General features: G+C 48.7%; 1 protein-coding gene across 1 annotated transcript in view; it reads right to left on the bottom strand.

Annotated features, from left to right (window-relative positions):
* The window catches only part of CSMD2 (CUB and Sushi multiple domains 2), a 495,411-nt gene that overhangs the window by 385,493 nt on the left and 93,005 nt on the right, over positions 1-16,913 (bottom strand). Inside the window, exon 3 of the mRNA XM_035120356.2 lies at positions 13,158-13,270. Within this exon, the coding sequence (XP_034976247.2) occupies positions 13,158-13,270 (113 nt within the window). The remainder of the gene's footprint in view (positions 1-13,157; positions 13,271-16,913) is intronic.

Below are 16,913 nucleotides of genomic sequence, written 5' to 3'. Positions count from 1 at the left end.
TGGATTGCCCATCCAGGTGAAGTCAAACCAGTGCAGAATCACTGTGGCTGCAGAGATGGGTAACTCATAACTGCTGCCTCCTGCATGGTTTTGATGCACTAGCAGCACCAAAGTGACCCCTCTGGGGCACAAGCCTGGGCAATGTATACAGAAGTCCTGAGCTGCCCAGCCTCACTGATGTGGTCTAAAGGAAAGCAGAGCAGTATGTTTGGTATGTTGGGCAGAAACCACCTTCTTGACCATTTGACCCACTATTGGTCTCATCTGTTCAATCTGCTGGAGCCTGTCTTCAAAAGACAAGGGAAGTCCCTAACCCACCAAGGGTTTGAGACCCATTGACTACCTTCACCTAGTTTAGCCGGCCAGTAGAAGCTGTTTCCTAGGGTGTGGCTGCTGTCACATGCTGACAGCTTCTAGGAGCCACACATGAGAGCTGAATGCAGGGTGGGGACCGAAGGTGAACAAGCTATCCCAGAAGGAGCATGATAATAATACTACTGTTCCCCATCACCCCATACATTCCACATGACCTGGAGGATGTACCCAGAACTCTTTCTCACCCACTATGACACAGAAGGGAGTTTCATCTGAACCCTTCTACTTTCCTTGAGCAATCCACTGCTGCCTCCTGGACTGCTGAAGAGGCAGGCTGTTTTTACATCAAAACAGCAGTTGCTGCACTTTGGAAGGTCACACATTGCTTTCTGACAATCTCTTGGGTTAAAGTGAAGAAATGCAAGTTTTGCTCGTTTGTAGCATGACTCAGCTGCATGTTGCTCTGACTGACTGGCAGCTTTGACAACAGAATACCACCTTCTTATCCTTGTCCTCCTACCAGTTTTTCAACCTCTTAAAATTAAATTGGTCATGTTTTAGTTGTTTCATTTCCTTGATTTCCCTTCAGTATGAATGTTGGGGCTGCAACCTGAGTAAAGAAATGTGAAATTGATTAACCATATGCATTTAGCTGAGTCAGTTAGATTAGCATATGGGTTGAAGCAATATTTATGATTCAACAAGCACACTTTTTAAATGTAAACCTTTGTGCCACAGCAGGCATTCTTTTAGAAGGCTAAACAATAAATAAATAAATAAACTTCCAGTAGCACCTTAGAGACCAACTAAGTTTGTCATAGGTATGAGCTTTCGTGTGCATGCACTCTTCTTCAGATGCACTGAAACAGAAGTCACCCGACCCTTATGTATAGTCAGAGGGTGGAGAGGGGTATTACTCAGAAGGGTGGTGGGAATGGGTGATTGGCTGATAGGAGTGGTAAACCTGTTGACAACTGTTAATGATTGTTAACTGTGTAACGACTGCAATTGGTCTTGCAGGAAAAAGCAAGGGGTGAGGTGCCTAAAGCGAGCTTTATCATGTATAATGAGATAAGAATCCAATGTTTTTATTCAGACCAGGTCTCTCCATGATTTTAAGCTTGGTAATGAGTTGCAATTCAGCAACTTCTCTTTCCAGTCTGTTTCTGAAATTTTTCTGTAATAAGACAAGCACTTTGAGATCTTGTATAGAATGTCCTGGGAGATTGAAGTGTTCTCCTACTGGTTTCTCTGTCTTGTGATTCCTGATGTCAGATTTATGTCCATTTATTCTTTGGCGTAGTAGGGTTTGGCCTGTTTGTCCAATATAGAGAGCTGAAGGGCACTGTTGGCATTTGGTGGCATACACAATGTTAGAAGATGAGCAGTTAAAAAGTCCTGGGATGGTATGTTTGATGTTGTTGGGGCCAGTAATGGTGTTGTCCGGGTGTATGTGGCAGCAAAGTTGGCATCTGGGTTTATTGCAGGCTCTGGTACCAGTGTCCATGTTAAGTCTGGTGGTATTATTGTGGGTGAGGAGTTGTTTAAGATTGGGTGGCTGTCTGTAGGCAATGAAAGGTCTTCCTCCCAGAGCTTGAGAAAGAGAACTGTCATTGTCTAGGAGAGGTTGTAGATCTCTGATGATGCGCTGTACTGTTTTAACTTGGGAGCTGTATGTGATTACTAGTGGTGTTCTATTATTTTCTTATTTTCTTATTTTTAGAAGGCTAGTTATCTTTAAATAGTACTTTGCAGCCATTGTGGCAGAGCTTCAGCAGCGCAGGCGCTTTTTGGACAAGTGCACCCACAATGCCTCACCCTGAGCAAGGACTCCTCATATTGAGTCACGGAGGGTCTGCGTCGCTACTGTTTTGCCAGCAATGGGTGTGCTAGCAGAAGGCGCTGGAGATACTCACATATTCACACACCCTCCCAATTTTCCAGGGAGGGAATTATGAAAACCATCTGACTTGATCCCAGAATGTCCCCTTTCCCCCACCAGCAGCCCCACTGCCAAGCTTGGGGAGGAGGATGAGCCAGTGCTTGTCCCAAATGATGATAATGACCACGGCTAAGAGGGAACATCCTGTTGTCTCTCCATGGCCACAGCAGTTGGCCTCTTCCCTTGGACAGCTCATAGCAGCTGCTGAAGAGTGGGCAAGGAGGAGGACAGGCTGCCATCGCCAAGGCCAACACCCGCATGACACGCCGGCTCTGAGGGGGCAGGCAGAGGGCAGGACTGCCCTTGGTGGGAAGAAAGGCAGAGCAGAGCAGAGCACAACGAGTCTTGATTGAGGGAAAAATGTTTTGTGTAACAGTGTCTAATCTTGCCCCTTTCTAAAATTCATTTATTGGTGTGTGTGTTTTTGTAAATCTACCAAAGAATAAAATAAAATCGGGGTTAAGGGGTTTTCTCAGGATGGTGGAGCACATGTCTGCTGTGTCCCATTAGCACTCGCCCTTCTTCTGATACGAAATGCTCTGTGGGGCGGGGGACACAAAAAGTGAGGAGTCAAGGAGGGTCAGTTGGGGGGGTGATTAATGTCCCTATTTTAATCTTTGTTGGAAGCCACCCAGAGTGGCTGGGGAAACCCATCCAGATGGGTGGGGTACAAATAATCATCTGAGGAATGTTGGAGGCTATGTACTCAGTGAGTGGGCTATGAGGGACTGGTGGGACTGAAGCAACCATGGATGAGAAGGAGCCAACTCAGTTGCATCTCATGCCTGTAGCAGCGGGGAATTGGATGGGGAGCATACCCTTCCCCGTCTGCCACCTGAGTCAAATGGCTCAATGAAGCTCATAGGAAGGCTCACTCTGCCTCCAGGTGTTGTTGGACTGCAGCTTCCACTACCCCTGAGCATTGGCCATGCTGACTGGGCCTGAGAGCCAACAACATCTGGAAGGCCAAAGGTAATCCTACTCATGTATTAACCAATTAAACACTCTAACTTTCCCCCCCAGACACAGCCTGCTAAACGAGCATTAAACTGAATACAGCATGCATTTGTTTTTTTTTAAAAAAAGGTTGACATTAAAAAAGGTGGACAGCCTGTCAGACTGATGTGGGGATAATGTGCAAGAGACAACTGAACGTATTGGAACGAGGAGTAAGTTATGTGTCTCTCTTTTACAGTGAACACACAGAAAGGAAAAGCAGATACAACTGCTGCGCAAATGTCAGTTTTAAAACTGAAACTGCAATTAGGATTGTCCCTAAGGTGTACCATACTGGAAACTCCAAAGAGATCTCAAGGTCATCATCATTTTACATATGATTTTCATCCTGGTGCAAAGGGGACACCTGAAAAAACAACAACATTAAAACGAGACTACAGAAAGGTCCAGGCCTAGGTGGGATTGATTCCCAAATCTTTCAAGTCACCCGCTCCACTTCACGCCCCCTTCAACATCTGAGGATGTTTGAAATGAATTGGTTCCTAGTCCTAATGAGAATTCTAACACCAAATTCTTCTTGGTGTTTTTTTGTTTTGTTTTTAACCACTATTATGCTTAGTTTATCAGTAAGTGGGATGGATTGGTTCATTAACACATCAAAGGTACAGTATACTTGCTACTTTCTTTATTCAATGGTCACAGGCCACCATCAACCATCAGAGCACCAGACAGTCATGGTAGACAGCATATTGCCCAGCTAAGTGCTTTGAAACATTGAACCAGAAACCAGCACACAAAGCTCTGAAACTTTATTAAAGTTTTATTAAGCCCAGCTTGTTGTTTTATAGAACTGCTCCTTCTTTATTTGCCTTATGATAAAGAACAAACATTCCCATCACTGTATTTAGCTTTCCCTAACTTTTTACTCATGCCCTCCACGCAAACATCAGCACAGCAAAGAGGCAGCGGTTTATAAATTACAATGCAATTCTGTCATGCACATGGTATTAATGTGCTTATTTTAAAAAACCACAAAAAAACCTTCGTCCTCTGCTATGATGAACTGTTGTTGGTATTAACCAGGATGTGGTGCTGAATTCATACTGATTTCCCATTTACTGCAAAACACTCCCTCAATTTATTTTAAATGTCACTTCACCATATATTCATCAGGTATGCTGTAGAGGTGATTGTAATTAATTTCACATCATACCGACATGGCTAGCATACATAATCCTCAGGGAAGGGTACTAAGAGCACTTTCTTGTCTGCAAGCCAAGGCAGGCAATGTGAACTCCAAAATCAGTCTCTCTGTGATGGATAGAAAGATATAGAGACAGACAGATATGCATTCCATGTCTCTCTATATGGTAATGTGAGGGACAAGGGATACAGGGAAGTCCCTCCCATCTTAAGTTCCAGCCCATCCCCAAGCGCGGGAGAGAGTAAGGAGAGCTCTGCCTCCAGCGGAGAGTCAGGAAGTGGTGTCCGAGGCTCAGGCAAGGTTGTGGAGCCCAGGCCGCAGGTGGGACAGGAAGTAGGACGCACAGGGGGGAGGCCAATTCCCCCAACTCCCGAATTGCGACGCAAACGTAGGGGGAAGAGGTTGGGTCTGCCAAAGCTGTGGTGCTGGAAGAAAACGCGCCAATCGCCATTCGGGAGTTCAGACACCTCACCTTAAGGATGCATTTTTACTGCTCTGAACACTGTAAATAATCAGCACTTAATAAAAACCTTAAAAGACCATGCTGGAGTCGTTACTCTAGAGTAGCCATACCTGGCCCTGTGACAGCAACTCCCGAATCTTTTTTTTGGCTACTTTGGAGTGCAGCGATGAGCGCTCAAGAGGCTGAGCATTGGAGGCTGGAGGCCGAAGCAGCGAAGCAGGAGCTGCAGAACCTCACAGCGCACGCACAGCAGCAATTGCATGCCGCTCAGGAGGAAGCGCGAGGGGCGCAGGAGGAGCTGAACAAGCTGGTGGACCAGGTGAGGACAAAAGAGGAGACTGAGAAACAGCTAAGGGTGATGGTTTTGGACCTACAGAAGAAGTTGGAAGAGGAGAAAGCCGCTAGAGGTGGGGGGGTGCCCCAGCCGCAGCTAGTCCAAGTGAGAAGGGGACAGAGCCTAGTCACCAAGTTTAGCGGCGACCCTAGGGAGTACCTAGGATTCGAGACAGAAATAAATTATGCGCTGGAATTGCATGCAGCAGAATTCCCAGATGACGCGCACAGAGTCTCCTTTATCATAGAGCATTTGACGGGGGCCGCCCGAGAATGGGTAAGACCGCTCATCGCGCAAAAAAATCCTTGCATGAAGAATGCAAAATTATTTCTAGAAGCTTTAAAAATAATGTACGCTAGTGACAGTGAAATGGAGGCCACTAAAGAGGAGCTTCATAACTTAACACAAGGAAAATCGACAGTTAGGGACTACTGGGCGAGATTCACCATGCTGGTGCACAAACTGGGGTGGGATCTGCAAAGTGAGCCCGTGAAATCAGCCTTCTACATGGGTTTGCACGCAGACGTTAAGGATGAGCTGGCAAGAGGTCCCAAACCGCGAACTATGGATGAGTTAAGCAAAGCGGCGCTAGCGGTGGGGGTGAGACAGGAATCCAGATGGAATGACAAACAAGCGACGCGCGCAGCAAAACCTTGGTTCCCACGCTCCCAGGACAGACCACATCACCAAACCCCACCCCAGGGCCCGCCCCCACACCCGCCCAGGCCAAGCCCAGAGCCGGAACCGATGGAGATCGGAGGAGCGCGCGCGCGGGCTTTTCAAACCCCGGCGGCGCCAAGACGCAAGGAGGGAAGAGGCGGGAATTGCTTTCTCTGCAACTCCCCCAGGCATCGCGTCAGAGACTGCCCTCATCGCAGAGAGTGGCAAGGAAAGGCGGGAACGGTTGTACCTTCCCCAGCTGACGCAGCACCACAGCAGGGAAACGAGACAGCCTGGCTGCAGGAGACAAGGGGGAGCGGCCAGGCACAGTCAGCAGACAACAGCCCCCGCCCGCCCACCCGCACAGAGAGGAGCACAGCCAGCCCACCCCTCCCAGAGCAGGAGTGGTTCTAGAAGTCACGCTCACGCTCCCAAATGGCTATCCCCTGACAGTCCTCGCCTTAATTGACAGTGGTGCCTCAGCCAACTTCTTCTCGAGAAACTTTGCGGAAGAGCACCAGATCCAACTTCTGCAGCTGGATTTTCCCCTGCACGTGGCCACCATTGACGGCAGAGAGCTGCTGGGAGGGGCCATCACGCATCAAACCCCCCCCCCATGAGAATGACGGTGGGAAGGCACTCAGAGACACTGGCTTTCAACGTCACAACCATCTCAGACCCCCCCATCGTCTTGGGCATGAGCTGGCTGACGCGCCACGACCCCTCCATAAGTTGGCACCAGAGATGCATCACTTTTGGATCGGACTTTTGTCTGGAACATTGCATGCAGCACCAACCAGGGGAGGGGCCTCCGATAGCCACGGTGGCCACCATGCACGTCAAGGGGGGTGAGGCAATACCCAAGCCGTACTGGGACCTGCAGGAGGTCTTCAGCGAAGCGGAGTCCGACCACCTACCCCCACACAGGCCTTTTGACTGCCAGATCAACCTGGTGCCAGGGGCAACTATACCCCCAGCCAAGCTGTACGCCATGTCAGATCAGGAACTGGAGGATCTGCGCGCTTTCATCGACAAGAACCTCAAGCGGGGGTTCATCAGAGAAAGCAAGGCAGCAGGGGGCAGCCCGGTCTTCTGGGTGGACAAGAAAGACACGCAACAGCGCCGTCTGGTGGTGGATTTTAGACGGCTGAATTCGGTGACAGAGCCAATGGCTTTCCCCATGCCCAGAGTGGATGATCTCCTGACAGCGGCACGCAGGGGCAAGATCTTCACCGAGCTCGACCTAAGAGGGGCGTACAACTTGATTAGGATCCGGGAGGGTGATGAATGGAAAACCACGATGTTCACGCCTCTGGGCTCTTTTGAATATCTGGTGATGCCCTTCGGGTTGCAAGGGGGCTCAGCATGCTTCCAGGCCTTCATGCACCACGTCCTGGGGTCCCTCCTCTTCAAGAACTGCTTGGTCTTTCTGGATGACATCCTTATCTACTCCAATGACCCAGTGCAGCATGTGAAGGATGTCAGGGAGGTGTTGCAGCGCCTGAAGGACAACCACCTGTATGTGAAGCTGGAGAAGTGCAAGTTTCACACCAAAGAAGTGGACTTCCTAGGCTACAAGCTGTCAGACAAGGGGCTGGCGATGGACAAGGACAAGGTGCAGGCCATCCTGGACTGGCACAGCCCCAGGACGCGCAAAGATGCCCAACGCCTACTAGGCTTCGCGAACTTCTACAGGAAGTTCATCAAGAACTTCTCTCGCGTCACGGCTCCTATCACCGACTGCCTGAGAGGCAAGCAGAAGTTCCGGTGGACACCAGAGGCGCAAGCAGCGTTCGAAAGCCTCAAGAGGGTATTCGCTTCAGACCAGCACCTGTTCCACGTGGTGCAGGATGCGCCCCTACGCCTGGAGACAGATGCTTCGGACAAGGCTCTGGGAGCGATTCTGTTGCAACTGGACGCCAACAGAGAGTGGAGACCCTGTGCCTTCTTCTCCAGGAAGCTGACCCAGCCGGAACGCAACTACACAGTGTTTGACAGGGAACTTCTCGCGATCCACGCTGCGTTCCAGCACTGGCGACACTTCCTGGTGGGCGCCAAGCACCCCATCCAGGTGTGCACAGACCACAAGAACGTGGAGTTCTGGAGAACTGCCAGGGTGCTCAACCAGCGGCAGATACGGTGGGCAGAGTTCTTCTCGAACTTCAACTTCTCCATCCACTACATCCCGGGAGAGCAGAATGTCAGGGCGGATGCCCTCTCCCGCAAGCCAGAGTACATGGAGGAGGAGTTGCCACCGGCACCCAGGCATATTTTCCCCCCATCAGCATGGTCCTGCGGAGCAACAGTGGTGAGCGAGGCAGAACTCACAGCACTGACAGCAGCTGATGAATTTGCCACCCGCATCTTCAGAGAACTGAGAGGGGGGGGAGCAGGCCAAAGACTTTGAGGAAAGGAGGGGTTTGCTTTTTTACAAGGGAGCCCTGTACCTGCCAACCAAACAGCTGAGAGGTAAGGCCCTCAAGCAGATGCACGACAACCCAACGGCGGGTCATTTTGGAAGGGACAAAACCACTCACCTAGTCATGAGACACTTCTGGTGGCCAGGGGTGCGGGAGGATGTTCGGGATTATGTAAGGGGATGTGACACCTGCCAGCGAGCAAAGGTGGTCAGAGCGCCACCAGCTGGTTTGCTGGAGCCCTTAGCCACACCGCACAGGCCGTGGGAAGTAGTGTCCATGGACTTCATCACAGACCTGCCGTCGTCCAGGGGCAAGACCGCAGTGTTGGTGGTGGTGGACCTCATGTCCAAAATGTGCCATTTTATACCGTGTGCCAGGGCGGTCTCGGCAGAAGAGACGGCCAAACTGTTTGTTGACCACGTATTCAGACTGCATGGATTGCCTTTAAGGGTTATTTCGGATCGTGGCCGCCAATTTGTTTCCAGGTTCTGGAGGCGGCTCATGAACCTCCTGCAGGTGGAGGTCAGCTTGTCGACGGCTAGGCACCCGCAAACCAATGGACAGGCGGAGCGGGTCAACGCCATTCTGCAGCAGTACCTGAGATGTTACGTCACCCAGAGGCAAACGGACTGGGTGGATCGCCTGCCACTGGCAGAATTTGCCTACAACAATGCGGTGCACGTCTCCACAGGGGTGTCGCCCTTTAAGGCCAACTACGGGCGCGACCTCAGATCTTTCCCGGAGAGGGAGGGGGAGGAGGAGGAAGAGGGCCCACAGGCAGAGGATTGGGCAGAGGACCTGGAGACGGTGCACCAGCAGCTCAGAGAACACTTGGAGAGGGCCAAGGAAGCGTACAAGAAGGGGGCAGATCGCCACAGGCGACCGGGAGAGGTCATCAGGGTGGGGGACAAGGTTTGGTTATCCTCGGAAGGTCTTCCCACCAGGGGGCGATGCAAGAAGTTAGCACCAAGGAGGCTGGGCCCCTTCACGGTCACGCAACAGGTCAACCCGGTAGCCTTCAGGCTAGCACTGCCGGAGGACATGAGAGTGCACCCAGTGTTTCATAGATCGCTGCTGTCGCCGTACAGAGAAAGTACCAGGTTCAGGGACAGCGATCAGCCTCCAGAGGGAGGGGGGGAGACGGGAGACGCCCGACAGCTCAATGAGGCAACTGAGATTTTAGACTCAAGGAGAGGGGTGAGAGGACTGGAGTACCTGATAGCATGGGAGGACACTCCGCCGTCCCACAATGAGTGGATACCGGCCACAGAAGTACCTGAGGAATTTTTAGTGGAAGAGTTCCACGCCCTGTTCCCCCACAGGCCCAAGCCCTGGCACATGGAAAGGGAGGGAGAGGGGGAGGGGCAGGAGGAAGGGATAGCAGGCAGCAGCTCTCCATGGAGATGGGAAGCGGAATTTGAGGACACGGAAGAAGAGGTGTGGGTTTCACCGAGGTCAACGACGTCAGAGGCAGGAGAGGACTGGCAGAACATTTTTACTCCCACCAGCTCTGACGCCACTGACTTCTTGGGATTCCCGTCTTCTCAGGGGGAAGGAGAAAGATCGCAGGATTGGGGGGAAATTTTTACACCCACAGGCTCGGATGCCACAGACTTCTTGGGGTTTCACTCGTCCCCAGCAAGCGGAGAGCCACTAGGAAGGGGGGGAGAGGAGCCTGGGAGGGGGATAGATGTGAGGGACGAGGGATACAGGGAAGTCCCTCCCATCTTAAGTTCCAGCCCATCCCCAAGCGCGGGAGAGAGTAAGGAGAGCTCTGCCTCCAGCGGAGAGTCAGGAAGTGGTGTCCGAGGCTCAGGCAAGGTTGTGGAGCCCAGGCCGCAGGTGGGACAGGAAGTAGGACGCACAGGGGGGAGGCCAATTCCCCCAACTCCCGAATTGCGACGCAAACGTAGGGGGAAGAGGTTGGGTCTGCCAAAGCTGTGGTGCTGGAAGAAAACGCGCCAATCGCCATTCGGGAGTTCAGACACCTCACCTTAAGGATGCATTTTTACTGCTCTGAACACTGTAAATAATCAGCACTTAATAAAAACCTTAAAAGACCATGCTGGAGTCGTTACTCTAGAGTAGCCATACCAGGCCCTGTGACAGGTAACAATGTAAGAATGGCATTGTGTGGCCCCCAGTGAAGGATTTGTTGTGCCTCATTACAATCTTGGATTTACGTAAATTCGGTGCAGGATATGGGAGAAAAAGGCAAGGCAAGTTGCACAATAGCAGTAGCCATGGTATGGGAGAAAGAAGGGACAGACACTGAAAGGAGGAACGTAATGGGTTGAAACAATGGCAGAAGCTTCAGTAAAGGGGGATGAAGGAAAATGAGAGAGAAATGGCACACTTGGCAACAGACTTATGCTATTCAAGTTGCACACTGTGGTGTTAGGTTGGGAAACAGCAACAGTATTTCAGGTAAACATCTCATCTTAATGCTGACAGACTCAAAGAAGAGAATAAAGTTAGAGCTTATTGTCCAGGCTCCTACTCTCATACATGGCACTCTGACTCTCAACTCGATTATTCCCAAAGACTTTATTCCATAAGTTAGGGCAGGGGTCAGCAAACTTTTTCAGCAGGGGGCCGGTCCACTGCCCCTCAGACCTTGTAAGGGGCTGGACTATTTTGAAGGGAAAGAAGAATGAATTCATATGCTGTGCCCCACAAATAACCCAGAGATGCATTTTAAATAAAAGCACACGTTCTACTCATGTAAAAACACCAGGCAGGCCCCACAAATAACCCAGAGATGCATTTTAAATAAAAGGACACATTCTACTCATGTAAATGCACGCTAATTCCCAGACCGTCCTCGGGCTGGATTTAGAAGGCAATTGGGCCGAATCTGGCCCCCGGGCCTTAATTTGTCTACCCGTGAGTTAGGGCATGGTTTAAACATAGCTCTAACATACATAGATAGGCACATGCTAAAAACTTTGTCTCAACACTGGATATGCCCCTTGGGCTTCTCTTTTGAAGAGCGGGGTGGGCACAGGGCACGATTCACATCTCAAGAGATAAGACTGTGGCAAGCAAGTGGGCTCTCCTGCGAGTGGGATGAACCTGTTCAGTGGCATATCCAGTAGTGGTGGACCTTAGTGTCTCAAATTTCAGCAGCTCCCTGTGCAACACCAGAATTTGGTGCCCCTACACCTCTCACACTCCATTCTAAGTAATAGTTATGGCATCCCCTGTGGCACCCCCGAGGCTCTGTGCTCAGTGCAACCCAACCGGCCGTGCTCCCCTAAATCCGCCTCTGCATCTGATGGTGCATTCTTGGAGATGGAGGCTGGGCTGGCTCAGCCAGCTCACTATCTCACTCTTGCTCACATGCCTCTGAGCAGCAGCACTAAGACAGGAGGTGGATCAGGTGACACTGCCTCCTATGCAGGGACATCTGCCACAAAGAGTGTGGAGATGTCTCTCTCTGACATCAGACTCAGTGATTTCATCCCAATCCTCCTGCTCCAACCTATCCTGCTGGGATATCTTCACAGGACTCATGACATATATAGATTTTTATTTTCATTTGTTGGGGCAGGAGGGAGGGCATGTGCTTTTGTGACCAACATAACACACTCGGCCAATGTATTTTTGATTGCCCTAAGCTCCTCTGATCTTATTACTAACATAAAACTTCTTCTCTGTTGCCAAATAAAAAACAAAGCTATCAATATAATAAAGGATCATTAATCTATTGCCTATTTGCTTGGAGATATCTTTAACTGAAGATTAGAAGAAAATTACTGTCTTGTCGTCTTGGATGTCATGCTTCTATTTATTTTACTCACAAGTAAAATTCCATTTTGAAAAATTGTTGCCAGATAATGAAACTTTGGAAAATTATATTTAAAATGTTATAGAGCATATTAACAATAGATGAAAATGAAAAATGGGTTGACATTTCCATGGAATTACTCAACATTTTGATTCTTTCTTACACATACACATAATTTGTCAATTTAGCCATTGCTCTCTCTCTCTCTCTCTCTCTCTCTCTCTGTGTGTGTGTGTGTGTGTGTGTGTGTGTGTGTGTGTGTAGACCAGGGCCAGTCCACGTCCCTCAGACCATGTGGTGGGCCGGACTATTTTTGGGGGGCGGGGGGATGAACGAATTCTTATGCCCCACAAATAGCCCAGAGATGCATTTTAAATAAAAGCACACATTCTACTCATGTAAAAACACACTGATCGCTGGACCGTCTGTGGCCCGGATTGAGAAGACGATTGGGCCACATCCGGCCCACGGGCCTGAGGGTGCCTACCCCTGGTTTAGACTGATAAATAAATAGATACAGTGGTACCTCGAGTTACAAACGCCTCAGGCTACAAATGCTTCAGGTTACAAACTCCGCTAACCTGGAAGAGTTACCTTGAGTTGAGAACTTTGCCCCAGGATGAGAACAGAAACGTGTGCTGGTGGCGCAGCAGCAGCAAGAGGCCCCATTAGCGATAGCACACCTCTAGTTAAGACCAGATTCAGGTTAAGTACGGACCTCCAGAGCGAATTAAGTTCGTAACTAGAGGTACCACTGTAGATGGTGTTTCCTTCTTTGTTTGCTTTTTCAAAAAATGTAAGGAAAGGAGTATTGGTCCAATTTTAGATTCAAAGCAATAATATAGTTATATATATATTCCAAAAAGCATTTATATACTAAAACATTTTTTAAAAAAATTAAAACCAGCACAGAACTGCAGCAAAATACAGGACAGAGCACAAAATGCACAGAATTACCCTTAAGAAAAAAGACAATGGTTTTGACTTGCAAATCATAATTTGTCCCAGAAAACCCAAATGGATCTTGACCTCCTGTACAGAAACAAAGGCTGGACACCAAAAGCTGACCTACCTTCATAGTTTGCCTGAAATCCTTGAGCACTGACAGCATAATCGCTTACAAGCCACAAGGACAGCACCACCCCAGTACTCACGATGGGAGGAGGCAGTTGGAATCCCGTTAACCTGAAAGAGATCACAATGGGAAGAATCACACCAGGCACTTCCTATTAAACATGTAACGCAGAATCATCCTGTTACCAACCTGCCCAACCATCTCCTGCCTTCCTTTTAGGTGAAGGTATAATACTGTAAAACGGGGATTACTCAGACTGTGGCACAGTCCTGACCTCTTGTCTTTCTCTGCACTACCTGTGCAACATGACTGCTGCCCACAATGGTTGGGGCCCCTTTATAGCTGACCCTTTAAACTCTCCCCAGGCCATAACCCTCCCCAGGCCACATCCCCCAGCAGCCCCTACTTTGCACTCTCCATGAATGTTTTTATCTGGATGGAACGTGCCCTTGAACTCTGATCATGTTTCTTGCTTGCCTGGAAGGAGAGAGAGGGAGAGGTGTGTGCGAGTGTATGTAGAAACAAGGCAAAAATTACATTTATTGTTCCATCCACTTTTGCCCTTGCCCTCCCTGCCCCACTGGCATTTGGCCCCAGAAAGTGGTCCAGAAGGGAATCTACCCCTCAGAATGAAAAAGATTGCCTACCCAAGAGCTACAGTAGATGAAGAAAAAGGTTGACAATTACGGCAGCTTCATATGTTCATTCACACTGATTAAAAAAAGCAACACTTATGTCTTTGCCGTCAAAGTAACTCATAGGGCAGGCTCAATGAGCTTGACAAAGGCTGACTCGATATGTGAATTAAAGATAATAGCTGGTGACATTCTGCAGCCCTCCTAGGTTCCATCCCTGAATGACTTTTCTTCCACAGCTAGATGGCATTGTTAATTTTATTAACACAGGTTTGTTCAGCAATCATTTCTGAACTGGCATTACGATATCCCAGGTATTAATTCCCAGCTGTTCTATTGACACAGCTGGGAAATAGCTGATGTACATTTCTGACGAACAATTACAGTTTTATCTTCCAATCCTATTGCCTCTCACCTGGCTAAGGCAATTTAAAAAAAAAAATTAAGCTTTAAATGTGGATTTTAATTTAAAGTGTGCTCTCTCTCCGCTTTCATCAGCTTAACACCTAGAATTATACTACATAAAAACACTGGAGAGAGGCAATAACTCAGTGGCAGAGCTTTGAACACAGACGTTTCCAGGTCCAGTCCACAGCAACTCATGAAGCAGGGCTGGAGGAAGGCACCAAAGACTCTGCCAGCCAGTGTAGGCAACACCAGGAAAAAAGGACCCATAATCGGACTCAGATATAGGGACGAGGGGTGGAATTCATTTGGTCCACTTTTCCCAGTGGGCTGACCCAACACAATGCTACCAAACTTCTTTCTGGACTGGAACACGACTCTTGGTCGGATAACCCTCTTCTGCGTATTTCATGATGCAGCTTTGGTGTGAAAAACGTGTGCACCCCATGCTAAATAAAAGATGCGCACGAAAAACTGAAAATTGTGTTGTTTTTATGTAAAAGGAGCTGTACAGGCAATTTATGTCCACACTTTTAATGTGTTCCTTCAAAAAGTCCACACAAATTGAGGTTAAACATCAGCGAGATTGACAAAGGACAGAATTACTTGTTCTGCTAACCGCCTACCTAGAATAAAGCAGTTCCCTAGGTTTGTTTGTTGGTTTATTACATTTATATACCACCCTGCATTCAAGAATCACAGGGTGATTTGCAGTATGAAACACAAAAATACATAACATAATAGCAAACAAAGCAACACCCCCCTCCTCAGTTTGAAAGGCTGTAGATTGCTAATTAGCCAAAGGCCTGGGAGAAGAGGAGTTTATTTTTTTCTGCTATTCTTGTTTTTTCCCCTATTATATTTTGTTCTGGTGTTTAAATTGTGTGGTGTTTTATTTTTTTTATTTTTTAAAAAAGTTAACTCTCTCATTTTGACTACAGCTTAAGAGGAAGACAGAAACTATGCTCCTTCAGAAAACATAGCTCTCATTTAAAGTTATATTCCCATAGTCATATAGTCCCGGGTTTGTCAATTTTTTGGGTCCATGGGCACATATACAAACCATAGAAACTGTTGTGCCCTCCCCCACAACCATGTACACACCACAACCTGCTGCATCTTTCCAGCCTAATTCAGCAGGGGGCTGTGGCAGCAGAGAAGACCTCTGAGATCACAGGTGTGCCCACGAGCACCACCCTGGCAACACCATATATATCATATGTGTCTACAGTTGCCAAGGCAGTGCCTGCGAATACCACAGCACTCCCAGACTTCTCACTTGGTGCCATTTACACTTATTAAAGGTTTGCTGGATTGTAACAAGGTTTCCATTGTACCAACGTTGGACTTTGGGGTACACATGACCTTCCTAAACTAGAGTACTCCCTGACAGGTTCTGTTAAGGCTGTCTGAAGCCCTGTTCCCAATATCAAGCTCTTAGGAGAGCAGGTGGCACTGTGTTCTAAACCACTGAGCCTCTTGGGCTTCCTGATCAGAAGATCAGTGTTTCAAATCCCCGCAATGGAGTGAGCGCCCGTTCCAGCTTCTGCCAACCTGGCGGTTCAAAAGCACACCAGTGCAAGTAGATAAATAGGTACTGCTGTGGCGGGAAGGTAAACGGTGTTTCCATGCACTCCGGCTTCCATCACTGTGTTCCGTTGCGCCAGAAGCAGTTTGGTCATGCTGGCCACATGACCCATAAAGCTGTCTGTGGACAAATGCCAGCTCCCTCAGCCTTAACCGTCCAGGGTTCCTTTACCTTTTTGCTAAGCTCTTAATTAGATAAAGATAAGACAAACTGCCACAAATACATTGCCTTAATAGCATGGAGTATGAGAGTCTACCAGTGCTCATATCCTCCATTCTTGAATTTTCCCCTGGATACACCTATCAATTCATACCACAGGTGAAATAAGGGGGGGGGAATTGACCTCCGTTACTTGCTAAAGCAACACACAGGTACACACTTGTAGATTCAATAATATTGTAAGCGGGAAAACATTGTCAATCGCTGAGAGGGCTAGAGTGCCGGTGGCGGAAAACTCCCTCTGAATCGGACCAGACATGGTTTAGAGCTCAACGTCATGCCCACCAAGCGGCGATGACGATGGCGAAGAGAACCTTCTTCACCGCCTTTATTGCATCTGCAGAAAACAGCAGCAGGAGACTCTTTCAGGTGGTTCGCAATCTATTGGAACCACCTTTATCATCAGGGCCTGGTAGGGACCCCAAGATCTCCTTCAATGCTTTTGCAAAGTTTTTTGCAGATAAAGTCGCTCAGATTCGGAAGGAGGTAGTCCCCACCGTGGGAGCAGGGCTGGGGTGGGAGAGTGCTGGAGTCCTGTCTAGTCATGTTATATGGGATCAATTTCAATCTGTTACTTCCGAGGATGTGGACAGGCTGCTTGAACAAGTGAAACCAACCACCTGTCTTCTTGATTCTTGTCCATCCTGGCTGATGGGCTCTGTGGGGTGGTGAATGCTTCCCTCTGTGAGGGAGCTTTCCCAGGGCCACTGAAAGAGGTGACCATTAAACCACTTCTTTTTTTAATTTTTTTTTGGACGTGGCCAATATGGCCAACTATCACCCAGTTTCAAATCTTCCATTCTTGGGCAAGGTGATTGCTGAACAACTCCAAGCACGCCTGGAGGATGCGGACCATTTGGATCCCTTCCAATAGGGATTCAGGCCTCACCACGGGATTGAAACAGC

This window comes from Zootoca vivipara, chromosome 6 (assembly GCF_963506605.1).
Source record: "Zootoca vivipara chromosome 6, rZooViv1.1, whole genome shotgun sequence".
Taxonomy (NCBI): domain Eukaryota; kingdom Metazoa; phylum Chordata; class Lepidosauria; order Squamata; family Lacertidae; genus Zootoca; species Zootoca vivipara.
This window is presented reverse-complemented; position numbering and strand designations above follow the sequence as displayed.